General features: G+C 35.2%; 17 protein-coding genes and 3 pseudogenes across 20 annotated transcripts, besides 1 other annotated feature; 6 read left to right on the forward strand and 14 right to left on the reverse strand.

The window, feature by feature from the left end:
* Window positions 1-6: 6 nt before the first annotated feature.
* On the reverse strand, window positions 7-873 carry TVAGG3_0589130 (cysteine-type peptidase protein; the record flags this gene model as incomplete). The annotated part of the gene is made up of 1 exon (XM_001322155.1): window positions 7-873. One exon carries the CDS (start codon window positions 871-873, stop codon window positions 7-9), a length of 867 nt encoding a protein of 288 aa, XP_001322190.1.
* Window positions 874-1,177: 304 nt separating this feature from the next.
* On the reverse strand, window positions 1,178-1,695 carry TVAGG3_0589140 (calcium-binding protein family; the record flags this gene model as incomplete). The annotated part of the gene is made up of 1 exon (XM_001322156.2): window positions 1,234-1,677. The coding sequence occupies one exon, from the start codon at window positions 1,675-1,677 to the stop codon at window positions 1,234-1,236; it is 444 nt and encodes a 147-aa protein (XP_001322191.1).
* A 409-nt stretch (window positions 1,696-2,104) lies between these two features.
* On the forward strand, window positions 2,105-2,768 carry TVAGG3_0589150 (ribosomal protein family; the record flags this gene model as incomplete). Its single annotated transcript, XM_001322157.2, has 1 exon — window positions 2,113-2,673. The coding sequence occupies one exon, from the start codon at window positions 2,113-2,115 to the stop codon at window positions 2,671-2,673; it is 561 nt and encodes a 186-aa protein (XP_001322192.1).
* A 350-nt stretch (window positions 2,769-3,118) lies between these two features.
* On the reverse strand, window positions 3,119-5,669 carry TVAGG3_0589160 (spectrin binding; the record flags this gene model as incomplete). Its single annotated transcript, XM_001322158.2, has 1 exon — window positions 3,172-5,664. The coding sequence occupies one exon, from the start codon at window positions 5,662-5,664 to the stop codon at window positions 3,172-3,174; it is 2,493 nt and encodes an 830-aa protein (XP_001322193.1).
* A 1,002-nt stretch (window positions 5,670-6,671) lies between these two features.
* Window positions 6,672-7,638, reverse strand: TVAGG3_0589170 (annotated as a pseudogene). Its single transcript has one exon. A coding segment is annotated over exon 1 (967 nt).
* Window positions 7,639-10,531: 2,893 nt separating this feature from the next.
* Window positions 10,532-27,937: part of a mobile genetic element that runs on past the window's edge.
* On the reverse strand, window positions 13,107-13,526 carry TVAGG3_0589190 (uncharacterized protein; the record flags this gene model as incomplete). Its single annotated transcript, XM_051239417.1, has 1 exon — window positions 13,107-13,526. The coding sequence occupies one exon, from the start codon at window positions 13,524-13,526 to the stop codon at window positions 13,107-13,109; it is 420 nt and encodes a 139-aa protein (XP_051097241.1).
* On the forward strand, window positions 13,590-14,125 carry TVAGG3_0589200 (protein of unknown function, DUF4106 family; the record flags this gene model as incomplete). Its single annotated transcript, XM_051239418.1, has 1 exon — window positions 13,590-14,125. A coding segment is annotated over one exon (536 nt), but the record flags the coding sequence as incomplete, so codon positions are not given.
* TVAGG3_0589210 (uncharacterized protein) lies at window positions 15,862-16,446 on the forward strand (the record flags this gene model as incomplete). Its single annotated transcript, XM_051239419.1, has 1 exon — window positions 15,862-16,446. One exon carries the CDS (start codon window positions 15,862-15,864, stop codon window positions 16,444-16,446), a length of 585 nt encoding a protein of 194 aa, XP_051097243.1.
* TVAGG3_0589220 (protein of unknown function, DUF4108 family) lies at window positions 16,485-16,904 on the forward strand (the record flags this gene model as incomplete). Its single annotated transcript, XM_001309194.2, has 1 exon — window positions 16,485-16,904. The coding sequence occupies one exon, from the start codon at window positions 16,485-16,487 to the stop codon at window positions 16,902-16,904; it is 420 nt and encodes a 139-aa protein (XP_001309195.2).
* Window positions 16,928-17,191, reverse strand: TVAGG3_0589230 (annotated as a pseudogene). Its single transcript has one exon. A coding segment is annotated over exon 1 (264 nt).
* On the forward strand, window positions 17,301-18,278 carry TVAGG3_0589240 (protein of unknown function, DUF4106 family; the record flags this gene model as incomplete). The annotated part of the gene is made up of 1 exon (XM_051239420.1): window positions 17,301-18,278. The coding sequence occupies one exon, from the start codon at window positions 17,301-17,303 to the stop codon at window positions 18,276-18,278; it is 978 nt and encodes a 325-aa protein (XP_051097244.1).
* On the reverse strand, window positions 18,849-19,564 carry TVAGG3_0589250 (annotated as a pseudogene). Its single transcript has one exon. A coding segment is annotated over exon 1 (716 nt).
* Window positions 20,978-21,226, reverse strand: TVAGG3_0589260 (organellar and viral DNA polymerase type B; the record flags this gene model as incomplete). Its single annotated transcript, XM_051239421.1, has 1 exon — window positions 20,978-21,226. One exon carries the CDS (start codon window positions 21,224-21,226, stop codon window positions 20,978-20,980), a length of 249 nt encoding a protein of 82 aa, XP_051097245.1.
* TVAGG3_0589270 (organellar and viral DNA polymerase type B) lies at window positions 21,286-21,874 on the reverse strand (the record flags this gene model as incomplete). The annotated part of the gene is made up of 1 exon (XM_051239422.1): window positions 21,286-21,874. A coding segment is annotated over one exon (589 nt), but the record flags the coding sequence as incomplete, so codon positions are not given.
* On the reverse strand, window positions 23,593-24,897 carry TVAGG3_0589280 (DNA/RNA polymerases family; the record flags this gene model as incomplete). Its single annotated transcript, XM_051239423.1, has 1 exon — window positions 23,593-24,897. The coding sequence occupies one exon, from the start codon at window positions 24,895-24,897 to the stop codon at window positions 23,593-23,595; it is 1,305 nt and encodes a 434-aa protein (XP_051097247.1).
* TVAGG3_0589290 (uncharacterized protein) lies at window positions 25,133-25,731 on the reverse strand (the record flags this gene model as incomplete). The annotated part of the gene is made up of 1 exon (XM_051239424.1): window positions 25,133-25,731. A coding segment is annotated over one exon (599 nt), but the record flags the coding sequence as incomplete, so codon positions are not given.
* Window positions 25,777-26,361, reverse strand: TVAGG3_0589300 (phage tail repeat-like family; the record flags this gene model as incomplete). Its single annotated transcript, XM_051239425.1, has 1 exon — window positions 25,777-26,361. One exon carries the CDS (start codon window positions 26,359-26,361, stop codon window positions 25,777-25,779), a length of 585 nt encoding a protein of 194 aa, XP_051097249.1.
* Window positions 26,381-26,536, reverse strand: TVAGG3_0589310 (uncharacterized protein; the record flags this gene model as incomplete). The annotated part of the gene is made up of 1 exon (XM_051239426.1): window positions 26,381-26,536. The coding sequence occupies one exon, from the start codon at window positions 26,534-26,536 to the stop codon at window positions 26,381-26,383; it is 156 nt and encodes a 51-aa protein (XP_051097250.1).
* On the reverse strand, window positions 26,555-26,956 carry TVAGG3_0589320 (uncharacterized protein; the record flags this gene model as incomplete). The annotated part of the gene is made up of 1 exon (XM_051239427.1): window positions 26,555-26,956. The coding sequence occupies one exon, from the start codon at window positions 26,954-26,956 to the stop codon at window positions 26,555-26,557; it is 402 nt and encodes a 133-aa protein (XP_051097251.1).
* TVAGG3_0589330 (uncharacterized protein) lies at window positions 27,414-27,932 on the forward strand (the record flags this gene model as incomplete). Its single annotated transcript, XM_051239428.1, has 1 exon — window positions 27,414-27,932. One exon carries the CDS (start codon window positions 27,414-27,416, stop codon window positions 27,930-27,932), a length of 519 nt encoding a protein of 172 aa, XP_051097252.1.

Raw genomic sequence — 27,937 nt, forward strand, 5'->3', positions numbered from 1 at the left:
AAATAATTATTTGACTTTTCCTGCGCAAACATAGTCTTCAATATGACATTCATTAACACCGCGCTTTATCAAGAAGAGACCATTCATTCCCCATGTAGTATTCCATGAGTTAGAAATAATCCAATAATCTATTCCATTTTTCGTTCCCCAGCCAATTATTTCTACTGCGTGGTGACCGAGGAATTCTCCTTTTGTATGGGTATATATGCCACTTTTATAATACATCAGATCGCTATAAACTTTCAAAGAAGTTGTTACAGGACCTTCTGTCATTATTCCAATCTGCATCTCTTCTATTGAAGCGTATCTAGCAACAGACCAATATTCAGTGAATTGCGCTTCGTAAGTTTCACTCTCATTTGTGCATTTCTTTGAGCAATTATATTTCGTTATATTTCCATCATATGGCTGGCAAGAATCAAGTGGGAGACCTCTAAGATCAATATATCTCCATGCGTTGACTTCTATTCCACCGCCACATCCTGAGTTTCTTCTGTCACAAGCAACTAAATGGCTTTGGGAAAAAAGAACTGGCTTATTATATTTTCTACAGTATCTGTGAGAGAAAGACTTAGACACTGCAAATGACCAACATGAGCCACACTTGCCTTGATCAAGAACTCCGAAATCGCATTGTGGAAATCTTTCTGTGAAATTATATGACATTGGGATAGATATGTTAATTTTTGGCGGCCTGGCAAGAGGAATGGTATCTGGCCTTAGTTTGTGAGCATTACCAGATATAACACTAGCATCTTTAAAAGTCATACCTTTAAAGCGTTCATTTTCTCCAGCAACCCAAGGAAGATCCTTTTCTCCTTTTAATTCTTTAAGGAGTTTGCTACCTTGAATCTTTTCTTCCAAGTTGAACATGCAAATCAGAAAAACATTAATCATTTATGGCAATAGATAATGATGATATTGTATTATATAAGATAAAAATTTTATCTATTAATAAATTATCGCTTCATTCACTGAAATATTATTATGGAATTTTGATTTCTTTACAAAAGTCATTTCATTTCTCATTAAATTTAAATATTTTCATATCATGATCAAACAACATCATATAAGTGTTACTAGCTCAGTGAAAAATTAAAATTTCCATTTCATCATATAATGATTGAAATGCTAGTGAAGATATAAATAAATTCTTGTAGATTAGATCCTAAAACAAATACATTTTAAAGAATTACAAAATATAAGAAGTATATAAACATAAAACAAAATTTGTTACTGATTCAAAAGAATGTGAACAAATTTCTTGTAGTCAACAAGATCATTCCATGGTTTTGTTTGTGTTACTAACTCATTAATCTGTTCATCAGTGAAAGGTCTCTTTATTGATGTTAAAACCTTCTTAATATCTTTTGTAGGAATGTAACCTGTTTCTTTTTCATCGAAAACATGAAATGCGTCAATTAATTCTTGCTCGACATGACTATTTCTTGAATGACGATATGAAATATACAAGAATGCGTTGAACGATATTGGTTTTCTGTGAATATCCTCGTAAATATCTGTCATTTCAGAAATACTTGGATTATATCCACAAGCGCGAAGAGCTCTTTCGATTAAATCTGGTTCAATATATCCGTCACCATCTTTATCGAATGTGTCAAATGCTTCATGAAGAGTTTGAAGCTGCTTTGATGTGATAATTTGTGCTAAACTCATTTTTCCGTTTGAAAGTCGATAACTCTGTAATCAATTCGGCCAAATAACGCATATCGTTAGGAAATTCATCAATCATCATCCTGCTGCAATATGTTACCATTAGTTAACACATCGTTTTTAAGTTATGATTTTCATAAAATTGTTATATTATATGCTGATTTAGATTAGATATCATTCAGATGTTTAACGAACAACATTCGTATAGATCTACAAACTTCTCTATATGACATAAACAAATCTTTAAATACCCAAACATTGAATTTTGAAATTTTCATATTCTAAAATTCATAATCCGAGCAAAATAACACAAGAATCATAATTTACAGAGAATGTATATGACGAACATACAATCAAATATGCAATGATTCCATTTTTGAGTAAAATCCTGGCTGACCAATAATTGTATTGAAAAAGCGGTTTGGTCTCCCTTTTACAATGGGTGTTGATCTTGATCACAGAGTTCCCCGTAAACAGAGGCAAGAGCCAAAGACAGCTGATGCCCAAATGAAGATGCTCCACAATCTTTACGCATTCCTTGCTCGCCGCACAGGCAATGACTTCAATGCTAAGATTGCTCATCGCCTTTGCATTTCCCGCACAAACAGGCGCCCATACTCCCTTTCCCGCCTTGCTACAGCTCTTAACGGCAAGGAACCAGAGACAATCGCCGTTCTTGTTGCTAAGATCACCAACGATGAACGCCTCCTTGAAGTTCCAAAGATGAAGGTTTGCGCTCTTAAGTTCACAGAAACAGCTCGCGCTCGTATCCTTGCTGCTGGTGGCGAATGCATCACATTCGACCAACTCGCTCAGCTCCGCCCAACAGGCGACAAGTGCCTCCTTCTCGAAGGTGACCGCACACGCCGCCTCGTTAACAAGCACTTTGGCGCTGCTCCAGGTGATGACAACTCTAAGACACGTCCAAAGGTCGCTTCCCACGGCCGTAAGTTCGAAATGGCTCGTGGCCGCAGGAAATCAAGGTGGTACCACGCTTAAATGCGTCAGCTTTTAAATTTCAAGGCTACCTGCTTTTTATTACAACCTTTCAGCCATAACATCCAAAAAATAAAATATTACAGTAATATAATTAATTAAGCTCAATCCATCGGATATTTTTTCCTCATTCAATCAGAAATTAAATGCAAAAATTTCGGAATGTTAAAAAATTTGTATTTTACTAAAGATTACATCACTATATTATTATAAATGACGAAATTACTTAGAGTTATCTTTGTTCCAATTGCAAATATATTTTTGATGAATATGATTAAACACATTATAAGACTTGCGATTGTATACATACATTATGCTATATGTAGTTTCTTATTAAAACCCTATAATGACTAGTTATCATGGCTCCATGCTCCTTAAACTTTTATCAAGTTTTGTAATTATTTTCGTTGTTCTTAGATAGCTAGCCTTTCAAAAATGTAAACTAGGATAGAGAATTTAACAAATATTTTATGCCAACAAAAAGATAACAAATATTTAAATTTAACAGCGGCGGCCACCTTTTGACGAAGATGGTCTATCTAACTTTAACAGCTTCGATAAGAAATTATATCTTGCATTTTCTTCTGGTTTGATTATATCTAAAGGAGTTCTCTGATCTCTATCAGGATATGAAGTATCAATCTTTGGATCGACATCAATTAGCATCTTTATGATTTTCTCGTTCCAAAATTCAACAGCAAGATAAAATGGAGATCTTCCATCTCTTGTAAGAACACTACAGTTTTCTTTAGGATGTATTAATGCTGCAACAGTAGAACAATCACCCTTCATAATTGCAATGTGAAGAGGAGTATAACCATCGTAGTTCGCGATATTTGGATTTGCTCCTCCTCTCAATAAAATATTGATCATTTGAGCGTTTTTGGCCAAAGCAGCTGTATGCAATGGAGTATTTCTCTTCTTATCAACTTGGTTGACATCAGCTCCAGCAGCAATTAATTCCAAAGCTTTCTCTGTCATTGCTGGATTTGCAGCAATATGATGGAGAGGAGTCATTCCTGTTGCATCTACAGCAGTCTTCCAATTTTCAAGATCTGTAAATAATTTCTTCTTCTTCGATTTTGTCTTCTTTGGATGAAGGAATAATTCAAGTAAAGCTATTGATTCTTTTGTAGCTTCAAGAGATCTGTTATGTGGATTTTGAGCTTGGTATACTGGTGAATATGTTCTTGTATTTGATCTTGGCGTTGATGGCTTCGATCCAATGAGAGTTGTGATCATTGGAGTTGTTGGTTCAATGACTTCAGGGAAGAAAATGACAGGTGGAGATAATTGTTCGCCATTCTCATCGACTAAGTATCTTGGACCAATAGTTCCATCGTAAGCATTGATACAGTTGAAAGGTGGTTGATCAGGGGGCTCAATATCTTCATCTTCTCCATCTGAATTTAGACTAGTTGCGACAGTTGAAACAGTTGATGAAGTTTTGACGGAGTTGGGTATGAAATGACGAGTTCCTCCAAATTCCACTAATCCTGCATTAGTTTCGGATGGAGTTAATTCGCCAATTGTATCTTGATGTTCAAGATTAAATTGTCTTTCTTTTTCTTCAATCTCTTTTGCATCAAATTCTTCTTGAGTCATATTTTCGGGGATGAATTCTCTCTCTTTACCTTCAGCTTGAACATCTTCAGTTTCTTTTGGCTCCTTTTCATCATCTGATGAAGAACTTGATTTCTTCTTTTCCTCTTCATCAATCTTTTCTTCAGGATTTTCTTCTTTCTTCTCTTTTTCATCATCTGAGGATGAGCTTGACTTCTTCTTTTCTTCTTTCTCCTCTTTTTCTTTTTCATCATCTGATGAAGAACTGGATTTCTTCTTTTCTTCTTCGACATGTATTTCTTTGGATTCCTCTTTGCTTTCTTCAGGAACTTCTTCTTTATTTTCCTTTTCTTTTTCTTCATCTGAAGATGAACTTGATTTCTTCTTTTCTTCCTCGACATTAGCCTCCTTAAGCTCCTTTTCTTCAGAATTTTCTTCTAAGACTTCCTCTTTCTTCTCTTTTTCTTTTTCTTCATCAGAAGAAGAACTTGCTTTCTTTTTCTCTTCTTCTATATGAATTTCCTTTTCCTCTGTAGTGTTTTCTGCATTTTCTTCCTTTTTGTCCTTCTCTTCATCAGAAGAAGAACTTGATTTCTTCTTATCTTTATCTTTTTCATCATCTGATGAAGAACTGGATTTCTTCTTTTCTTCTTCGACATGTATTTCTTTGGATTCCTCTTTGCTTTCTTCAGGAACTTCTTCTTTATTTTCCTTTTCTTTTTCTTCATCTGAAGATGAACTTGATTTCTTCTTTTCTTCCTCGACATTAGCCTCCTTAAGCTCCTTTTCTTCAGAATTTTCTTCTAAGACTTCCTCTTTCTTCTCTTTTTCTTTTTCTTCATCAGAAGAAGAACTTGCTTTCTTTTTCTCTTCTTCTATATGAATTTCCTTTTCCTCTGTAGTGTTTTCTGCATTTTCTTCCTTTTTGTCCTTCTCTTCATCAGAAGAAGAACTTGATTTCTTCTTATCTTTATCTTTTTCGTCATCTGATGAAGAACTTGACTTCTTCTTTTCTTCTTCAACATGTATTTCACCATTTTCTATTTCTTCTTTGCGCTCTTCTGCATTTTCTTCCTTTTGCTCTTTATCTTTTTCTTCATCAGAAGAAGAACTAGATTTCTTTTTCTCTTTTTCTTCATCCGAGGAGCTTGACTTCTTTCCCTCTTTTTTGTCCTCTTTTTCCTTATCTTTGTCATTTTCGTCATCAGATGAACTTGAGCTGCTCTTTTCTTTTTCTTCTTTAGTAAATTCAGCAGGTTCATCATGATTTTCAGTAGATTCTGGAGGATTTTCTGTGTTTTCCATTTTTTCAGGAACGTTATTTTCTTCAACTGGAGTTTCGTTTGTATTTTCGTTATCAGCTGGAGTTTCTTCTACTACATCGACGTTTTCTTCTATTACATTATCCCCTGCTTCCTCGTTTGAAGACATTTAGGATTTTCTAACGTTTTGCAAAAAAGTGTCATTTTACTTGAGCAAAAAAACTTTTTACAAGTGGATCATTTCATTTATAAACCTAGTATCGCTCCATAATTCATAAGTCTTATGTGCAATGAAATACAACATCTCTTCAGTTTATATTACATTTTCGAAATATATTGATTAAAATATAGTGAATGATGGTTCCACACTAAGAATTATGTAGGAAAGTGTATCATGTAATTGAATTAAAGTCAAAGTGTAAAGTTTCATCTTATAATTTAACAAGTATAGTCTGGAAATATGAGTCTTTATTATTATAAATAAATAAATGAAAAATATGGCGACACGCTCTTGAACCTTTGCCTTTACGAAATTCAACTTGACAGTCTTGTCTTGTTTGAATTAAGGATTTCTTTCCAATTATATCTGGATGCATAATGAAGAGGGGTACGTCCATCTTTGTTTTCAGCATTGATATCTGCACCATTTGAAATAAGAATTTCTGCAGTTTCTTTCCTATTTTTAATGGCTGCATAATGAAGAAGGGTCCATCCATATTTGTCTTTAGCATCGACATCTGCACCATTTGAAATAAGAATTTCTGCAGTTTCTTTCCTATTATCTCTGGCTGCATAATGAAGAGGGGTAAATCCATATTTGTCTTTAGCATCGACATCTGCACCATTTGAAATAAGAATTTCTGCAGTTTCTTTCCTATTATTACTGGATGCATAATGAAGAGGGGTAAATCCATATTTGTCTTTAGCATCGACATCTGCACCATTTGAAATAAGAATTTCTGCAGTTTCTTTCCTATTATTACTGGATGCATAATGAAGAGGGGTAAATCCATATTTGTCTTTAGCATCGACATCTGCACCATTTGAAATAAGAATTTCTGCAGTTTCTTTCCTATTATTACTGGCTGCATAATGAAGAGGGGTACATCCATATTTGTCTTTAGCATTGATATTTGCACCATTTGAAATAAGAATTTCTGCAGTTTCTTTGCTATTTTATCTGGCTGCATAATGAAGAGGGGTACATCCATATTCGTCATTAGAATTGATATCTGCACCATTTGAAATAAAATATTCTAAAAGTGATGAAAGATGGAAATTCGAAGAATAAACAAAACATGTGTTGATATCATTTGTTTGATCTAAGTAAACTAAAAATGATTGAAGATTATTGTATTTATAGCACAATTCTAAATCAATTTTATATTGTGTTCATTCATCAAAAATGTGACAAAATCGATATTGTGTGATATTATTGCATATTTCATGCATTCATTATCTGGTTTTTGTACTTTCAAGCATTCATTCAGAATGGTTGATTTCCGCTCAAAAAAGAATATTTAAGACATTCTGGAGTGATTTCTGATTGAAATTTCGTTATTAAGATCTTAAAACAATCAACAGATCCATGATAAAACACAATTCAAGTAATGAATACCTTCATATGAATGGATATAAATTCACTTTTAATTTTTGATTTTATCAAATCCTTCGCTTTCTGTAAAAATTATCAATGATATTTGTATCATACATAATAGATCTGTGAATTGTATTTTGTTCGTGAATATCAGATGAATAATGAGAATCTTCAAAATCGTTAAAATTTTTTCTCCATTTTCATTCAAGACTATATTGTATTCTTTGTAGAAAATGTAGTTAAAAACTTCGTTGATTTTGTTGACCTGATTTAGATGGATTCGTCAACAATTTGTTTGGTAATCGCTAAATATGACTTCATGAAGCAGTTGTTATAAATTGAAAGTTGAGATATTTTATTGATAATCTCACCAGGCGGAATTCGATAAGAGTCAATCAGGTTTTGTTTGATTTTGTTGTAAATTGCGTTTAATTTTTCTTCGTCATTTGTTTTCAGCCGGTACAAAGCATCGGAGACATCATTATATCCTGTAAAAATCTCCAGCAATTTGTCATAATGGGCTTGGTGAGTTTCTCCCTTGGACATCAACCAAAAATTTCAGATGTCGTAATTTTCCATAAATTTCTCAAAACTCGATACACATTTTTACAGTCAGATTTTTCGTGAGACTACCTTTCTCGATACACATTAAAAAAAAAAAAAAAAAAGGTATTGGGGCTTCCAGGGCTGCGCCCCTCTAGCCCCCTGAAGATGTTTAGTATAACATGCAGTTTATATAAAATGAGGTTTTTTTGGGTGAAGCGGGCTTCCCAGGCACTTCGTGCCTTCTAGCCCTAAAAATTTTTGAAAGTCGTTGCTGTTGACTTTTCGGTAGAGGACTCAAAATAGTAGAACTATGTCCGGACAAGTAAGGGTCTATCGTCGCTACAGAAAAGTTACGGGCGTTCAAAGAAATATACTTTGAGAGACTCTTTAGAAACTTTAGACGTTTTACATAACCATCCATGCTTTTACTTTACATCCGATAAAAGTGGTTTGGAAACCGTTATGAGATGGAAAGAGTTTTATACATGACTATGAGTTTAGATACGATAAGATAGAATATGAGAGAGGTCCTATAAACCGGAGAAAGTGTCATATAAACATCTGTCAAAAGCCGCTTTTTAACTTCACTTAAAATGCCACGTAAGCTACGTAAGAATATACGTAAGAGGAAGAGAGCATTGAAACATCCAATAGTAAGACTAACACCACAACAACAGTTGCAACAACAAATGCTGAATGACCCCACTATGTTGCAACAAATGTCAAGCAATCCTATGCTTTTAAACCGAGTCATTGGTGCACAGAGTGGAGGTTTAAGAGCGGCACTTTTAGCGAAAGGCAGGCTATGGTGGAGCTGCAGACGGAACAGCCTATAACCCTCAAAGTCAAATGAATTTGAGTTCACTCAAAAATCAAATAACAGATGTCAAAAAGTCAAACATAGACATACAGAAGCAAATAAGTGAAAAGAAAAGAAACTAGAATATGACAGACACACAAAGAAACTCAATGAGTTAAACGTAGAGAAAAAGAAGAAAGAAGAACAACTGAAAGAACTAAGTACAGAGGAATATGCGAAAAATGTCAGAAAAAGCAGCAGAAGTAGCAAAATGGAACAAGATGTTTTAAATTTGAAAAACCATACTACTCAATATAAAGTACTGAAAGATGAAGAGATAAAACAAAAAGCCCTGAAGACATATATGGATAGCGATGAGTATAAAAAAGAAGTTGAAGCAAATGTAAAGGCAGAAAAACTTTTACAGTTGCAGAACCAAACCGTACAGTATGAAAATTAGCACAAGAAAGTAAAAATAACGACGCAGCCATGCAAAAGGCAATGAAAAGCGCAGAATATATAAAAGCTAACAATGACTGGTTAGATGCCCAAGCCAACGCTAAAGCAGCCCAACTCATAGGGTCAATAAGGACAAAAATACAAGCGGATGAAGACAGTTCAAATGAAACTTTAACAAATGCTGACTTTAAGAACGCCTTCGAAGCTCTTCATAGTAAGGTGAAACAAGTGAACGACTTCTCATCTGGAAAGAAACTGAAGTCTGAAGGTTTCGACAAAGAGTTAAAAGAAGTAGCACAAATATGACGAAAATAACAGATGCAGCAACGAGACAGGCAGTTCAAAGTGCCTATGACGCCGTTGAGCAACTGTTGTGGAAAGTCAAGAAAAAGAGTTACAACAGACCAAAACAGACCTAGTAAATGCTTTCTTAAAAACGAAAAGTCAGGTAGGACATTACGCTGCAGATGGAACATATGTGCCAGCTGGTGGAACTTATATACCAGCTGGTGGAACTTATATACTAGCTAGTGGAACTATATACCACCAAACCTCCAAGAGAAGCACCTGCACCAGACTACCTAAAACATTTACATCGTCACATGGACACAGACATAGGCATGCACCAAAACACAAACAACCAACCAACAACCAGCACAACAACCACCTCACAACCAACACAACCAACAGTTCAAAACCCTGCACACAACCAGCACAGCAACCAACAGTTAAAACCCTGCACAACACAACCACAACAGAGCAAGGACATAAAGAAGTAGAGAACAAGGAAACCAAGAATTCTTAAAAATGCTTAAAGAAGACTATGGTTACCCAGATACTATTGACTTTAGTGACAGATATAAAGAAGCTATTTCGAAAGTTCAAGGATGGAAATACTGACCCGAACCTATTTAGCTTTATGGCTCTGCACCAAAGGGGATATAATCTCAACCTGGAAAATACAAGCTCGCTAAGGATATGATTTAATAGCATATCATCCAAATGACATGAACGAATTTACTCGAGATATTTGATGTCAGAGCTAAATGACAATTTAACTCTCTTCATGAAACGCGTAAAAAATAGAGACGGAACGAAAGAAGAAAGGTTTATGAGTCCGGATGACTTAGAAAGGGAACTTTTTAAAAACGGTCTCGGAATATATGAAATGCCAGCAGATGAGGTACAAGAAACTCCACAGGAAGAACTAGTTCAGATACAACAGACATGGAAGAAATAGTTCAGCAACAACAGCTAGAAGAGCCTGAAGGAAACGAACAAGTCACTCCTTTGGAAACTAACTTCACAGAACTAGATGAAGATTTGGAACAGCCGAAAAATCTTGACCCTCAACAAGAGTATGCGGTGAATATGGAATCTTTCCAAGAGTCTAAAAAAAATTCGGCTGACATAGTAGAAGAATATCGAAAAATGTTTGCCGACATACAAAAGACTCCAACACCAGATGAAAATATTCAGCATAGAATGGAAGTACTGAAAGAAAATGTACACAAATACAACAACCCTTTTTACTTACGAGCATTTAACGTTCAATCTTCGGATGAACTCGGTGAAAATAAAAGGTTAAATTTCAAGAAAACATATAGAAATGAAACATTGTTTAAAGTTCATTCAGAACCTAACCAAGATGGAAACAAACCTACTTTTGTTTCTGCAGACGATGGAACTACAATGAGATGGGGTCATAAAGCTAATCCGGATAGGTGGTTCATAAACTTACAACCTCAATTCCAAGAAGTTGTAGACGCAATGGAATTGAATGGTGAACGAGATATAGCTGGTATTTTAAGCGCGGCTTTAATGCCATTGAAAGATATGAAACATGCAGATATTTTGGACCAGTATGAAATGAACATGGCTGATGGAAATATAACACCTGACGTTCTAGAACATTTATCTCAAAGAACTACACAGAACCATAGAGATGGTATATTTGGTGAAGAGTTTAGAAAGAAAGTTAGGGAGAGAGAAGGAAGAGAACCTATTGTACATGACCTTGCAAATGAAAGTTTGCAAAATGTCATAAAAACTTACTTTGCAGACATGAACTGAGAGAGGGATGAATATTTAAGAAAACTCAAATGGACAGTACCAAAATGAAATGTTAGTATTGAAAACATGTTCCTTGACAAATAAAACCAACTACAGAAATAAACGACGCAAGACTGAAAGATTGGTAAAAGCTTTCCCATTCACAAAAGATATAGTTGGTAACATGGAAAGAAAACCAGAATGGCTACAAAAAATATATTTGGAAACGAGCTTATTCCATATGGACAGGCACTGTTTGAAGAGCTTGAACCGGAAACTCAGACAGAGTCATGCAAACAATACGCAAAGACTCAAATACAAACTATGACAAACTCTTTCTAGGATATAGGTTACCTGAGATGGGCGACCAGAGCCCAAAGGCAAAAAGGACATGGGAAATTTACAACATACTAGATGAACATGAGGCAAAGATGCAACAACTTGAAGCAGAGGGCAAGTTACCAAAGCGACACCAAAGAAGAAGAGAAGAGTAGAACAAAGTGAAAGTAGTGAAGAAGTAACTTCATCTAGTGAAAGTAGTGGCAATGAAGGAAAAAGAAGAGTTAAAAACTCAGTCAGGAAGAAAGTAAAGCTTGGTCCACGTGGGTTCTATTATGACATATAAATCCCAACTATTCTATATTTTTACTCCATATGAAATGTACGCCGCTCAGAATATAACGCCAACAGTTTTGGATGCCATGAATGGAAATGTTTCCGAATGTATAACGAATGCGACAATGCCATTAGAAGGTCAGAAATAGTTCCTGGAACTTACGAATATACAACTGCTGTTTCTTATGGAAACGTAGGTGAGTTTGGAGAAGGTTCTTCAACAACAGTAGATATTGCTTGCGACAGGTTTCATATAATTTCTATTGACAACTCTTTCTTATACGTGGAACAAGACATTGAAATAAAACCTTCTGCCAAGTTGTCTGACAAGAAAGGTTGCAATGGAATTTTCTATGTCGGATACCAATATGCTCCAGAAGTTTCATGGGATATAAGATATATTCTAACTCTGACTTAGTTCAAACAGTAACATGGGCAAACTATGAATGGTTCGCTTTGAGAAACTCAGTACAACCACAAGCTAGAGAACAAACAGACCAGTATGCAACTATTGAGAAAATAAGAAGACTTGACCCTAACGTTCCAGGAGTTTATGTTAACCTTTCTGGACAAACTGCAGCAGTAGTAACCAAAGTAAAACGGAAACTTAGAGTTCCTTTGTCATCTTTCCTCATCTTCAGGTTTTTAAGATACTTGCCAAACTGGGCAGGAAAAATTTCTATCGAACTTACTCCAAGCAAAAATAACTTAGTCATTGCACCAACACAAGACCCATTCACTCTTACAGACGTAAAGGGAGCAAATCAAACGTCATTCGCCGACTTTTGCAAAGACAAAGTTGACTTAGACTTTGGTTTCTCAAACCTCAACACTGAAGTAAACTACTACTTCAATGCTGCTGGAACTGCTTGGGACCCAGTTAAGTTCACATGCGAAAAGTTTGAATGCAAGAGAATAGAAAGCAGACTTGCAGTCTATATGTTGGACCCAGATATTTCAAATGCTTTAGCTGCCAAATATATTGCAGTTCCGCTTATGTTCCCTATACACCAAATATCTGTCAAAGACTTTGCAGGTGAAGTTGGAAACCAAAGTGCTGACCCAGGTGCAAGAACAGATATTGCTTTAACAACTGCAATGAAACATGCAGATACTATGTTTGTACTGTTTAGACGAACTATAAATGACTATTCTTGTTTCTACAACCCTGGTATTAAATATCATATAAACATAGATGGCAAATACTATCCAAGAGAAGAATATTCTACAGTTGAGGATATGAGGTCATACAACTTGACATTAGATGCTATGAACTTTAACAACAACTTCACAACAACCATTAACCCTGAAATGCAAAGTTCTATTATGCCATATGTGAAAGTATGGACTCATACAGGAGGTCAAAAAACTCAATATACAAATGGAGACCGTTCAAACTTTTGGCTTGGCATTCCATTTGCTGACTCAGAAGACTTTATGGGTGGTATTTCAACTGTTGGTACAGTTCAAATACAATATACTGGTGACAGAGACGGTCCAGATGAATTGAAAGCAAAGAAGTTTACAAAACCAATAGCACTTTTCACGGAAGATGCTCTTTTGAAGATTCGTTCGATGAAACCTGCTGGAGCTCCTCAGATTGGCATAACGACAGCTTCCATCGAGCAGATTTTGGCAGCAGGTCAGTAAGTTGTTCTTGAACTGACTTCTCTCCGTCAAATATTGACAGTACGCCAGTTTTGATATAATATTGTATTAAAAACTTTCCTTTAGAAATATCGGTCAGTTTTGTTGTTATATTTTTGTCAACGTCAAGAACTTTCACCATCTCGGTTATACCAACTTTCTTTGCTTTATGAAAATATTTTGGTTCAGCAAAGACTGCTATTCTATAACATTTTCCATTGTTTGTATAAAGAACTATTCTATCAATGTATTTGTATTGTTTGTGTGTGTAAACTTTGTTTTGCTTCAATTCGAAGAGATACTCAAATACGTCCATCTTTTTATTCTTAGTAAAATGTCATTTCCGAAAAATAGAAGCGTAAGTGTTTCAAAAGGTTTAATGGCGATGGCAGATGTGAAGTTAAATTCACCAACTCAAACAAACAGTCAAAGTGTTGTTGTCAATGTCAAAGACAGAGATGTTGAAGTGGGGAAACCATACGAAGACGAAGATGGTATAACAATAGTTCCTGTAAAAGAACAACCAACATACCCTGAAGTTAGCAGAGACTTAAGTTCTGTTGCAGATATTCGAAATGACTACCAACAACTTAAAGACAAACTTAAAACTCAGGAGAAGATTTGTCAAGCTTTGGGTATAATGTTAAACTTGGTTGAGCACAACCCTGTAAAAGTGAACTCATATGTCATTGCACCTCATGAAGTTTTGAAAGAACTATTGAAACTTTTGACAGAGGCAGACGATATAAACATCAAAGAAATAGAACCCGACATTGCTTGCTGTGGTGTTTCATATAATGCCATTGACAAGATATACGTTATGAAAGGAGGTGAAACGTTGAACTTAAAATATAGTTTCCCAGACGTCATAAAAATATTTGACGACCACAACATTTCATTAAATTTACTTGCTAAGTAAAAATGTCAAAACTTCTTGAAAGATGTTTGAAGAAAAACAATATAGACTTTATTTCATGTAAAGGACTTTACACACTTTTGAACGATATGAAAGACCCTGTTTTGTTTGTTCGTGTAGACAAAGGAAAGTTCTATGTCTTTACAAAATATTTGAACTTCTTAGACAGAGAACTTCAAGAAACGCCATGTGAAAGTTTAGATGAAGTTCTTCTCCACTTTCAGAAAAACTTTTAAATATATAAAAATGGCAGAAGACATAGTGGTTTATACTATTACGACTAAAAACCCTGAGTCATATAATTCTATAACAACAAACTTACAAAGTCCTCAAGGACGATATTGTAAACTGACCTTAAACACGATGACGACTAAAGCCTGTTTTGCTCTTTTGACACCAGAAGACTTTGTTGTTGTGAATGGTAAAAAATACTCCTTTGAAGATACTTACTCAGATATACCACCAACAGGTTTTGTTGACTTATTTAATACTTTAAGTACGGGTGTAACATGTGCTGCAACTAGAGCAGGTTTCATTATGTTTGGATGTCCGACTGAGTTTACTATAAACAATATGAGCTATAATACAAAACTTATATCTGGTTTTTACTACCAACAGTTTCCTATAACAGGAAAAGGTGTCATACAAGGAATGTCTGTTCCATTGACTTTAAGTACACCTATTTTATATATTGTTTCAAACTTAGGTTCAAAGTGTTATTCGAATGTCGACAGAAACTACTATGACCAAAAGATACTTCATGCGTATAAACAACACATTCTCTGCTGGTTTGCCTATTGTTCATTCGAATGCAGAGTTTTCAGCTTTAGTAAACTCAAACACTTTAGCAAACATAAACTTAACCTTAGTTGACGCAAACTTTGTTCCTGTAAAACTTTTATGTCCTATGTATTTGTCAATGACGGCAGAAAGTTTCGAATTGGAAGATGCAACTGGTGAAAGTATTGTACTACAAGAACAACTTCAACAACAAATAGCTCAAGAACAACAAATGCAACAAATGGAACAAATGCAACAACAAAAGTCAAGAATAAAAAAATATTTTTTTTTATTTTTATAAAAAAATGTACAGAATAGACGTTTCAGATTTTTATGACTTCCAAGCCTTCAGAAATATGTGTCCATTTCGAGACTATAACAAAGCAGTCGAGAATTTGAAACGTTTAGTCATTTATGTCGACTCTGCCCCAGAATGTTATGTCATGAAAGAATGGGATGTAGTCTTTAACAAACCAAGAGCGACAATAGTTTCAGAACAAGAATGTAAACAGAAACTTAAGAAAATAAAAGTCGTACAAGTTGGTATGAAGATGTTAGATGCTTGGGATATCTTATTGTCAAACTTGAAGATTTTTCAGTTCGTGGTATAAAGTTCTATACACCATCTCCAAACTTCTATTCTATCTTCACTGGATATAAATACGAACAAGTAGAATGGAAAGAAAATGTTATAGAAGCTTGGTTAGACCATGTCAAAGAAATTATATGCAATGGAAACGAAAAAGTCTATGAGTATATCTTATGTTGGTTTGCAAACATCTTACAACATCCAAGTGCTAAAAATGAAACTGCTCTCATTATAATTGGAAAACAAGGAACAGGTAAGAACACTTTCTTTACAGATATCTTATGCAAACTGTTAGAGGGCTATTCGAATCCGAATATGACAAACTTAGAAAACATCTGCGGTAAATTTAACTCTTCAATAGAGAATATGAAACTTATAGTATGTAACGAACTTCAAAGTATAGATACAACAAAGGTTTTAAACTCAGATGCTTTGAAGAGTCTTATAACAGACAAAGTTGGAGTTGTTGAAAGAAAGTATAGAGACCAAAGAGTTTGTGAAAATGTTGCAAACTTCGTCATGGTTTCAAACAATGCCGTTCCGATGAAGTTAGAAAGTTCTGACAGAAGATATGTAGTTGTCAGAACGTCAGAAGCTCATATGCAAGATACAGAATATTTTGACGACTTAGCAGAAACTTTGACACCTAACTTTTACAACCACTTGTTCTCATATTTCATGACATTAGATATTTCTAAGTTCAATCCAAGACAAATTCCACATACCGAAGAGAGACAAACATTGTTAGAAGCAAACAAGAGTGTATATGAACTGTTCATAGATGAAACCGACTTTGAGTGTTTAGATGAAAGGTTATTGTACGATTCGTATAAACAGTATTGTCAAGAGTATGGTTATATGACAGCGTCTAAACGAACATTCTTGGCAAATGTCAAAAGTCTTTTAGACGTACAGAATGGTGTATATACAAAGAAAAATTTTTCTGAGTAAATTTTAAAAAAAAATATTTTTTTTATCCGATAGAAAAGATGACAAAATTCATCTCAGTCAACAAGTACATGTCAGGACTTAAAGAAGAACTAGACCCATTCACATATTTGAATGTTTACTTCTACCATTTTGAAAAGTCTACATTTGACAAAGTTTGGAACATCGAACCAGTTAAGTTTGCTATTGTGACTAAAAATGGTGCGAAATTTGAAGACTTAGACATAGAAGGTTTGTTAACAGTCAAAGAAAGTTTTGACAGAAGGTTTTCAAACCTTAAAGAAGGCAAAGCATACAAACTTGTTATACCTTATGAACCAAAGAAAGCAGACGACTATGAATATTATGAGTCTAAGATAGTTGAAGTTCAAGGTAAATTGGGTAAAAAGATTTTAGAGTCTAAGCCAGTGTTTGCTCCTAAAGAGGAAGAGAACATTGACATTGACCCAGAAATGTTCTAAAAATAAAATTTTATTTTTACATGTCATATCTCCCTTCTCTGGCTCTGGTTCTTTCTTCTCTTCTTCTACTTTCTTTTCTTTCTTTTCTCTCTTCTTCTTCTCTGGTGGAGTTATGTCAAACTTCTCAGAACCATATTTTTGTAAAAGTGCTTTGTCATTTAATAGCTCTTCTATTCTGTTTTCTATTTCATTTTCAAGAACAGCGCATGTGTCTTCTTTGCATTCTAAGAAGTTTTGTTGGACTTCATCTCTCCAAGAGGCGTCATCTCTGTCAACAAGTCTGTCATTGACAAATTTTAAGACTGCTCTGCTTAATGTTTTATGGTTCTTGTCATATTCCCAGAAACAGAACTTTAGAACAAATTCACCTTTCTTGTTTACACTATGTAAGATTTTATGGTCGACAGATGTTTTGCTGTCGAAAAGCTTGTCTCGAATATAGATAGCGAAATCGCTAGACATTTCCTAAAAGATAAAAATTTTAATTTTTCTAAAAATATGTTAGAAAAAAAGTTTGCTGACATTGACAAGAAATTTGAGAATGTTTTAAATAAGAACAAGAGGAAGTTGGAAAATGCTCAGATAAAACCCATACATGACAAGTTCTTATTTGCTCAGAATGGTATAACAGGTCTAATCGCACCACCTGGGTCGGGTAAGACTTTCACTTATCTTAAAATGGCTGCACAACAACAAGAACTAGATGAGAAGAACCCATTCTATGAGTTAGTAGTCATTTGTAGTACTTCTGGTCAATTTGACCAAACCGTAAATTCGTTCAAAGATATTATAAAAAAGTCTAAGTTAGTATGTATAAAAGATACTGAGTTGTTAGATTGGATAAAGAAGTACCAAAGAAGAGTTTTGAAGTACAATGCTATAAATGAGTATGTCAATTCTAAGTTTAAAGACCCAAATGAGGAAATGCAGAGAATATTAGAGAAGAAACACTTCAGAAACAAACAGAAAGAGATAGAATACATTTCGAAGAAATTGCAATCTTACGATTGGAAGACTTACCCTCATAGATGTCTTCTTATCTTAGATGACTTTGCTTCTCATCCTTTGTTAAAGAACAGAGAACAAGACATGTGTCGAATTCTCAAGAAGCTCAGACACTTTAACATTTCAGTTGTCATTTGTGTACAGACAGCAAAGAGTTTAAGTAAGGATGTAAAGAGAATACTTACTGATATCATACTTTTCCCCGGATTGTCCGAAGACGATTTCATGGAACTTATGAAAGAGTCCATGGCAGGTAAGTTTGACAGACATGAACTATGGGAGAAGTACAAAGTCATACAAGACCCTCATACTTCTTTCAGAATTCACATCTACGCGAACAAAGTTCAAATTGTAAAAAGTCAAGCGTAAAAATGTAAGTGTTTGATCTTAGTCTGTTGTGGTGCTGGGCTGTCGGTTCTTCTGGCTTTGAATGGACTCGGTTGGTGTACGTCGGACATTCGTTTGTGTCCTGTCGGAAGGAAGAACTTTTCCTGTCGGAAGGAAGAACTTTTCCTGTTGGAAGGAAAATATTTTCCTGTCGGAAAGAAAAACTTTTCCTGTCGGAAAGAAAAATTTTTCCTGTCGGAAAGAAAAATTTTTCCTGTCGGAAAGAAAAATTTTTCCTGAAGGTCGGCCAAAAAGTTCTCAATTTTCGAAAATTTGAATGGTTTACGGACGGACAACTGGAAAAATTTTTCCTGTCGGAAAGAAAAATTTTTCCTGTCGGAAGGAAAAACTTTTCCTGTCGGAAGGAAGGACTTTTCCTGTCGGAAAGAAAAACTTTTCCTGTCGGAAAGAAAAACTTTTCCTGTCGGAAGGAAGGACTCGGAATGCCAGAAGGAAGGACTCGGAATGCCAGAAGGACTCGGACAAGACAATTTACCATCTAGAGCTACCTGAGCCATCTTTGGTGTCAAGCTTGAAAAATATATGGTTCATTTACTCTTCCTCTTTGAAGTTGTCAAAATACTCTGTTATTTTTTCTTTCAGTAGCGGTAAATCTTCTTTGAATGTAAGTATTGTACAACCTTTCATATCATAGTGTGTTTGAGGTAACGTATCTTGAACTATCTGTTTAACATCTTCATTTGGTGTCATTGAAATCGGTAAGTTTTCGCGATAGAACCAATTTCTGTCAGATTTGTAAATCTTAGCAAGTCGTAAAAGCTTTTGTTGTTTCTTCTGACTAAATGCAACATAACCATATCTCTGTCTTCTTCATTTTCCATCTCTTCAGTGTAAATCATATACTTATAGTTCTTTTCCTTTCCTTTTGGTACCGAACGTGGTATTCTTTTCTGTATGTTTTTGTCTTTTGCTTCAAGCTTGTTCTCTAGCTCTTCGCGTTCTTGTCTGTGAAGTTCGTCAAGAAGTTTACAAATATACCATGAATAGCGAGCTGAAGCCCATTGTGCCACATTATTTACAAGAAGTCTATGTACATAATATCCTCTCAAACCGTTTGGCAATTTTTCACGATTTTCATAGAGTTTTGGCGACTGGGGTTTTTTACCTGCTCGCTGTTCTTCACTGTTTTCAGAAAAAAGTATGTCTCGCTGTGCTTCATTTAATAGTTCAATAGTGCTTTGGTTCCTAAACCAGTCTTGTGGTTTCTTAGTATCTGGAGCAAAACATGCTGTCAAAATACTTTGCATTTGGTACATGTCATCTTTGACCGAACGAATGAGACGTAACTGTTTGTTATACTGAACCCACTCGTATTCTTCACTTATGGCTTCATGAACGATAGCAGTTGTTGTGTTCTCTGTTGTTGTCATTTCTGTCTTTACATACAAAATAAAAAATAAAATAAAAATAAAATTAGCGTTATTTTCTATCTTGTATAAAAGACCAAAAATAAACGCTTTACATGTATTTTCAGCAACTTCGTCAAATACTTTTATAGCTTTGTCGATCTCATCTACTTCAAACGTTTCTTTACCTTTCGTGGAGCACCATACATTTTCTCAAACTTTTCAAGTAGTTCTGTTTCAGCAGCTCTCATATCGTTAACAAACGCAACCTTAACTCTATTGACTGTATTGTCATATCTTTGAGTTATATTAAATGTTCTTCCTATCTTATATCTCTTTGTATTGAAGTCCTTCGGTTTCTGAACGATGTAAAGTAAGCCTTCACTGCAACGTTCCGTATCGAATGAACCATATGTTATGAAATTATATCCAACAACTGGGTCAATCCAGAACAAAACTACTGGTATAAGACTTTTGTCTATAAGATATGCTCTTGTTCCATAGAATCTTACCGATATCATAAGCTCAGGATTTCTTGTCAAAATTTTCTGAGTAGAAGCATTTCTAACCCAGTCGTGGCTTTCTTTCCTTCAGATAGTGTTAAAATGTCTGACAAAGAATATTTTTTGTATTTCTTTGAGTATCTTACGTTTAAATCACCTATTCTAACCACCTTGGTCTCATTGTCTATCTTTTTAACTGTTTCAAACTCAGTGTTTGTCATTTACTGTCTTTACATACAAAATAAAAAAATAAAAAAAAAATAAAACTAACGCTATTTTTTATCTTGTATAAAAGATATGATTTCATAGAGTTTTTTCACTGTTTTCATGTGTTTTAGGCGACTACGGTTTTTTCCGTACTCGCAATTTTTTACTGTTTTCATGTGTTTTAGGCGAGTACGGTTTTTTCCGTACTCGCATTTTTTTACGATTTTCGAATGGAATCTCGACCCGCGGTTTTAAGCCGGTCGCATTTTTTTACGATTTTCATGTGTTTTAGGCGACCCCTGTAAAAGTCGGGGTCGCATTTTTTCACGATTTTCGAATGGAATCTCTACCCCGGTTTTTCTCGGGGTAGCAAACATATGAGGAAATTCATGAAATTTGGTCATTTTTTCAGCAAAAATATATTTTAGGCGAACCAGGTCCCTCGGTCCCTCGGTCCCTCGGTCAAATGAACTTCTCTGAAAAAGTGTGACAACATGACATTTTGACAACAGTCCAGGAAATAGACTTCTTCGTATATGTTTTGTCATGAATTTCATCGTCAATGAGCGTAAATCAGACAAAAATATATTTCTAACATAACTATTTACAAGCGTTTTACATGGTATATGTTGTGATGGTTCATGACTTTAAACAGTTTTGTAGCTTCTATTTCTTCACGAAGGATATCAAAAGTTTTAACAATGCCGAAAGTTTCTTTATATTTCTTCTTGACATCTGAAAGAAGGAAATCGTCAGCAGTTGGATAGTTTTTGTTCAGAAATGTCAACATGTCCATTTTATCTTCTGCTGGTTTCTCTACTTCTTTCTTTAAGTCAGCATAGTCTTTTCGCATACGTTCTATCTCTTTGACGGAGTAGTTATATTTCCTTGTTGCTGCTTTACATTTTGAACATTGTGGGTTCATTTTAGCATTGTACATTGAAACCTTACCTGCTAAAACAAGTAAGGCGTAAATGGTTTTCTTTAACTCAAAAGTTGCTGGTTTTATCTGTCCGTTCCATACTTTACCTCTTCTATCTTTATCTCTTATCTGCCATACACATTTTGCAACTAACGAAACAAAGTTGTCGTAGGTCTTAAACTCTTCAGATTTGTATATGTCAATGAAATATACCATATCGCAGTCTTTGTGGTTGCAATGAAATCCAAGAAACTCATAGTTTACCTTTCGTATGAACTTCTTTATTTCAACTGAGTCAGTTGCTTTGACTTCTATTTCATCGAATTCAGGAATAGTGAGCTTTTGTTGTTGTATTTCAGGAAGTTTAGGTAGATGGTCAATAATATCCTGCATTTCATAAAGATACTGTTCATTTGTTTCATCTTTCGCACTACAGTCTAAATCTCCTTGGAGAAGTTCTTGCTTTATCTTCTGGATTTCTGTTTCGAAAGTATATGAAGAAGGAATGAAGCTTTTCATCTCTACTAACATAGATGTTGGGTTCATGACTAACGAGGTTGGTGCTGTTGTTGCTGACATGTTCTTACAATAAAAATAAAAAATATTTTTTAAAAAAAACTAAAATATATTTTTATTTCCTGTGTTGTTGTCAAAATGTCATGTTGTCACACTTTTTCAGAGAAGTTAAAATGACCGAGGGACCGAGGGACCGAGGGACCTGGTGAGATCTAAAATATATTTTTCAATACTTTTTCAGCACTTTTCCGTAGTTGTATATGAAAGACAATTCGAGATAAAAGTCATAGTATAATGGAATAATATGCTGCACACCGTTTGTTGTGAACCAAACTTGAAAGTCAGAGAAACTGTTACTAGGTGGTTCGTAGAATTTAGAAGCAAAGTCATAGAAGTCCTTACCAATACATAGAAAACTGTTGTTGCTTGAACTGAAACTTGCATGACACATGACATTTTGAGGGTCAAACACGTTTCTATAAACTGTCAAATCTGCTGGTGGAAGTATGAATTTAAATGGACCATCTGGTGGTAATGGTTCGTTCTGGTTTAGTAACCGAAGAAATTGTGCCCAAGAACGTTTGTCCACCCCCCAATATAAAAACTCTGTATCTCTTGGAGGGTTAATTTCAATCTTTTGAAATGAAACGGTGGAATTCATCTTGTCGTATTCTAGCTTCAGATAGTATGTTCCATTTAGTAAAGAGTGGTATTTTTCTTGAAATTCCCAGTAGTATTTGTTCATTTGAGTTTGAAAGTCATTTAGAGTTTTTTCAAGACTTTCGTCTGAACGAATTGTAAAGATTTTCATTTCGTCAAATTTTTCTATTAGACCATCAGAGCCTTTATACTGACCGTGAAAATATACTGCGAACATAAACGCGTTAGTTCTATTTGAAAACAAAACTCTTCTAAATCCTATTGCCTTTGCATCTGAAGGACTTTGAAGCCAACGAGTTGGATAGTCAAACCTGTAAGCTCCGGATGAAATTTCTTCATCTGAAATATTCCTACCAGCGTTTGTAAAGATATAGTCTAACGGTTTTGTATCTGCTACTTTTGTTCTTTGTTTTTCAACCTGAAGCATTTTATATATGTAAAAATATACTGTTTTAAAAACGTTTTAAAATGGTATGCCATATAGCTTCTTGAATTTGTTAAGAAGTATTCGAACGTGTTTTCCATCTGTATCTCTAGTGTTTACATAAGCATAGCCCGCCTTAGTAAAATATACTTGTAATTTCCTATAGTTTACGCCGGTATAAAAGTAGAAAGAGTCTTGTTCTTCGCTATAGTAGTAAAACTCAAACGTATGCTCGCCATAGTCTGTAATTTCAATTGTTTCATCTTCTAGTTCGTCGACAAATTCGAATACAATATCTCCAATTTTGCTTTTGTTCTTATTGTTTTCAGAACAAGTGACCCAACGCAAGTTCTCAAGTCTATTGTCGTTTCTTATACGGTTTATATGGTCTACAAAAGGTAAATTGTTAGGGTTCGGTATAAAATGAGTTGCAATGACAACATGTTTAAGATAGCGTTTCCCACCCATCTTCATAAGAGCATATCCTTTATTCCCCTCCCATTCGCTTAAAACTCTTTTTGTCTTTTTGTTTCTGACTTCAAATGACTCACAACAGTGAATTTCATATTTCTCATCTAACAAACAAGTTTCCCAACGGTCTTCTCCAACAAACTCAGCGTACATTTCAAATAAAATAAAAAAATATTTTTTTGAAAAAATGTTTTATTTCATGCAATGTTTTATTTCATGCAATGTTTTATTTCATGCAATGTTTTATTTCTGTGCCGTCTTCAAGTACGGCCCAGTACTTACGCTTGGAGAGAACATGAACTTCGGAAAATACCTTGTCTAGCTTAAAACAGCCCATCTTTTCACCGACCATTCCCATTTCAATGAGTTTGTTGTATCCTTCTTCGTTCGTCATGAGTGCGTCGATGTTCTCATAGTATACCTTCACTTTGGATTTAACCTCGGAGAAGAATTTGTTGTAGTTGTCAAGGACTGCCTTTGCGAACTGAGGATAGGACCAATGTTCGACAATAGGTTTTACTGTGGTTACTAAGCCATTTTGACCTTGAGTAAATTCGTACTTCAAAACAAAAGGAGAAAACCTTTCAACAAAGTTGTCGACCTTCTCATAGTGTTTACTCTTCATCTTTTGAGGTTTTTTAATGGAATATCCCCATGTCGAATTCATAAGCAATTTGAGTGTCATTGCAAGTTTGGGGTTTGAAGCTTTCCTAATATCATACATTTGTTGTATGACTTTTCCAACTGTATAGTTCCTTCCCGGGAACTCACCATCTTCGTTTGGAATTCCAGTCGGGATATATTGGACGAACCTCATGTACGCAGCGTTAAGGTCGACATAGTATATTTTTTCGTTTGAGTCGAACTTGTCGCAACCAATCGGCCCAGTTCGTGGAAATTCAAGTGAGTCTCTTATCTTTTGAGAAACCTCGCCTGTTATCTCATAAACATCGTCGAAGCAACCTGTTTCATATAAAACCTTCTGACCTAACTCAGAAGCTCTCCAATACAATTTGACGTCGATTGGATTTCTCAATGGAAGTTTGTTTATAGCATCTTGAAGTTCTTGCAACCTCATTGGAAGTTCTTCTGGTTCAGGTTGGTATCCGAACAATCCAACTCCTTTTGGAACTGTGTACTTCTTTTGTGCTATAACTTTGTCTGGAACAACTTTTGGTCTCACTAACAATGAAAAGTTTGTTTCGTCTTTTGGTACAAAAGTTTCTGTCAGCTTGTCATCTGGAATTGGTTCCAACAAACCTTTCTCGAAAAGAATGTTAACAGCTCTGACAATGTTGCACTTGCCTTTTCCGAACAATGGGTTTGTAAGACTTTCGTTCAACATGAAGTGGTTGTGGACAAGTACAATCTTCAACCATGGCAATTTGAAGTCAACAACATAGTCGTCATGTGAAGAACCTTTCTCAGTCGGAATGTTAACGCGGATATTGACATTTGCCAACGGTGCAACTTTTGACAATTGACTTCTGAGAATGTACCTTGTCTTCACACATGACTCAAGATACTTCATCTTCTCATCTGTAACAAGACCAGAGTTCCTGAGACATGTAAGAATGCAAGGTTCATTGACAATTTTTTCAATTGAATTGTAAATTCCATACCTTGTCAGGTTAATGTCAGACTTATTTCTGAACGGGAAATACCCAGCATGTTGTCTGACTGCTTGAGGGTTAGGTTGTAACCATTCGAACTTCACGCTTGCAATTCCTTCAATTGCATTCAAAATATCTGAGTCGGAGTCAAACATTTGTTCTCTCTTTGTAGTCTTGAAAGCGTCAAGAAGTTGTGCGGCTGTTGTGACATTGCCATGTGCATAGTATATATGACCATCCAAATCTGTTACGGTTAGTCTGAGATTGTATCCTTTCTTATTTCCGTCTTGAATTGCAGCAAGTACACCCATGAAGCCTTCTTTGTTCTTTCCTTCGTCAAAGTTAACTGTAAAGGTTCGCCCAGAAGTAATTTTACTTCTAACTTCACGATACTTCTCATATGCATATCTTGTTCTTTCCATGGGAGCATGTGTGTCTTCACCTTTTCCTTTTTTCCGTCTCAAAGGATGCAATTGTTCGTCATGTTTCCAGTAGAACCTGGCAAAGCCGTCGTGTCCTTCAACTTGAGGCTCACTAACATTGAAAGGCATGTCCATAAGACGTTCTTCTTCTAACCTCTCTAATCTGTTTGGATAATTTGCGCGTGCTGTTTCCAAGTCCATTTCATAGCGAAGACCAGACAATTTGTCATAGACTTTTATTGGCTTTCCCTTCCTATATTTAAACTTCTTTGAAACTCTCCAACCATATCTTTCTAACTCTGCTTTTATTCTAGCAGACCTTCTGTCCATTCTATACGGGGGCATTTCTATAAAAATAAAAAAATGTTTTTTTCTTTACTTTACATAACCACCGGCTACCATAAGTCTTTGACGCCAACCCATACCAGCTAATGAAGGTTGGCTTGGTTTAGTCTCCAAACTAAACTTTGGTTTTGGTTTTTCTTCAGTTTTTGGCTCCCCTTCTTCTATCTGTTTTTCGTCACTTTTCGGTTCATCTGACTTTACCTCACTTGCTTGAACAGTTGTGTCGTTAACATCTTCATAAATGTCATATGCCATCTGTTTCTGTTTTCCTTTCAACTTTTTGTGTTTGTTGTAAAGTTTAGAATATTTCGACTCTAAGTCAATGAGATGTTCTATAATGAACTGTTGGTCAGTGAAGTAAACTTTTCCATCTGTTGTCTCGAAAGTTCCTTCAGACTTCAATATTTTATTTGTGAGAGTCTGTTTCTTTTTTGAGATACTAGCCGTTCCATTTTTATGAAAAGTGACTTTGTAGTTAGGGTTTGTATTTCCAGATCTGGCACCTTCTATTATTGAATTTTTCTCTTCATCTGTAAGTTCTTTGACAGGTTTTGACAATGGTTCTGAACTTTTTGTTTGTGGTGTCAAATCTACCGTTTCAACTTCTTCGGTCATTTCATCTCAGTAAAAAATTTTAGTTTGGTTTGTTTTCAACTGGTTGTTTAGGTTTTTTAAGTCGGTCTAAAACTTCCTGAGGTATAGGAAGAACTTGACAAACACGTGGTTGTGTAACTGCTGGAAGCCGACAAATCCATCTTGAACCCATTTGTCTCAATGCTGTATTGTTCATTTCATCTCAGTAAAAATTTTACATTCCCCAAGTTTGAGGCGGTTGAGGTTGGTTGTTGTTTACCCACTGTTGTGCATGGTTATATCCTCTGTTAAAGAATCTTTCACCTTGGTCCATGTAGTGCCCTGCTTGGTTATAGTAGTCATTTGCTTTGTTATAGTAGTTTCCTGCTTGTCTTCCTACATTGTCCATCCATCCTTGAACTTTTCCTCTTGTTTCAGGATTTGGAATAAGATTTGCTGCATCTCGTGCTACATCCCAACCTTTCTGTACAGTTTGTATAATAGGTTGTGCTTTCTCTTTCAGTATACCTAAAGTACTCAAAATCTTCCTTCCAACTCCAAATACACCTCTGGCTATTGTTCCCACTGCGGGCAAAAATCTAGATGCGACTCCTGCTAATGCGCCAAATAAACCCATTTCTTATGGGTTAAAAATGACGAATTCAAACAAGGACCCGTATGTTTCTAAGGCAACAAAGAAAGCACTCATGGTAAAAATCTTTAGTTCAACACCAAATGCTTGGTTTATGGATATCTTGGAAAACATTCCGAGGTATAGAGAAGATGGACCACCATACTGGCTAATATTTGTCGGTCAAAACACAAGATACTGTGAAGCCATACCATTATGGTCCAAAAATATTTTAGATGTGAAAACTGCTTTGACAATATTCGTTGACAAATACCATCCAACAAAACTGACATCTGACTATGAAAGTTCTTTCAAATCAGACGATATTAAAAACTATCTGCGTTCAAAAAATGTAAACCAATATTTCATTGTCGACCAAAACCATTCTGCTCTTGGTGTCATTGACAGTTGTATAAAAATCTTAAGAGACTTAAATCAACCACAAGGTGGTGAGGTAGATGAAATGTCATATGACGACAAGTATAGACACTTCTCCATGGCAAAGATGAGACAAGTTTTAAATATTTACAATAGCCGTAAACAAAAAGGTTTGGGAAACCACTTCCCTGAAGAAATGAAAAACAACCCCGACTTAGAGAAAGACTATATATTTAATAGTTTAGTCAAAAGAGACAAACAAGAAAGAATGCCAGGCTTCAAACTTCAGAAAGGTGACAAAGTAAAAATAGAAATACCTAAACGCGACCCATATGAAAATACTATTGACTATGACAACAATGGGAACCCGACAGGTACTCACATTCGTGTTCGTAAAAATAGAAGAAAGTATACAAGAGAATATTATGAAGTTTTAGGCAAACATGGCAAAATGTACAGACTGCAAGCAGAAGATAAAACTACTATTGTCAGACCTCGTTTCAAACTTGTCAAAGTTCAAGGTGGTATACTTTCAAAGACAGTTCCTAACAAATATAAGACAACTCCTGACGAATATGCTAAAGAAGTTGAAAATGACGACTAAGCATT

The sequence above is a fragment of the Trichomonas vaginalis genome, chromosome II, assembly GCF_026262505.1.
Source record: "Trichomonas vaginalis G3 chromosome II, whole genome shotgun sequence".
NCBI classification, from domain to species: Eukaryota; Parabasalia; order Trichomonadida; family Trichomonadidae; genus Trichomonas; species Trichomonas vaginalis.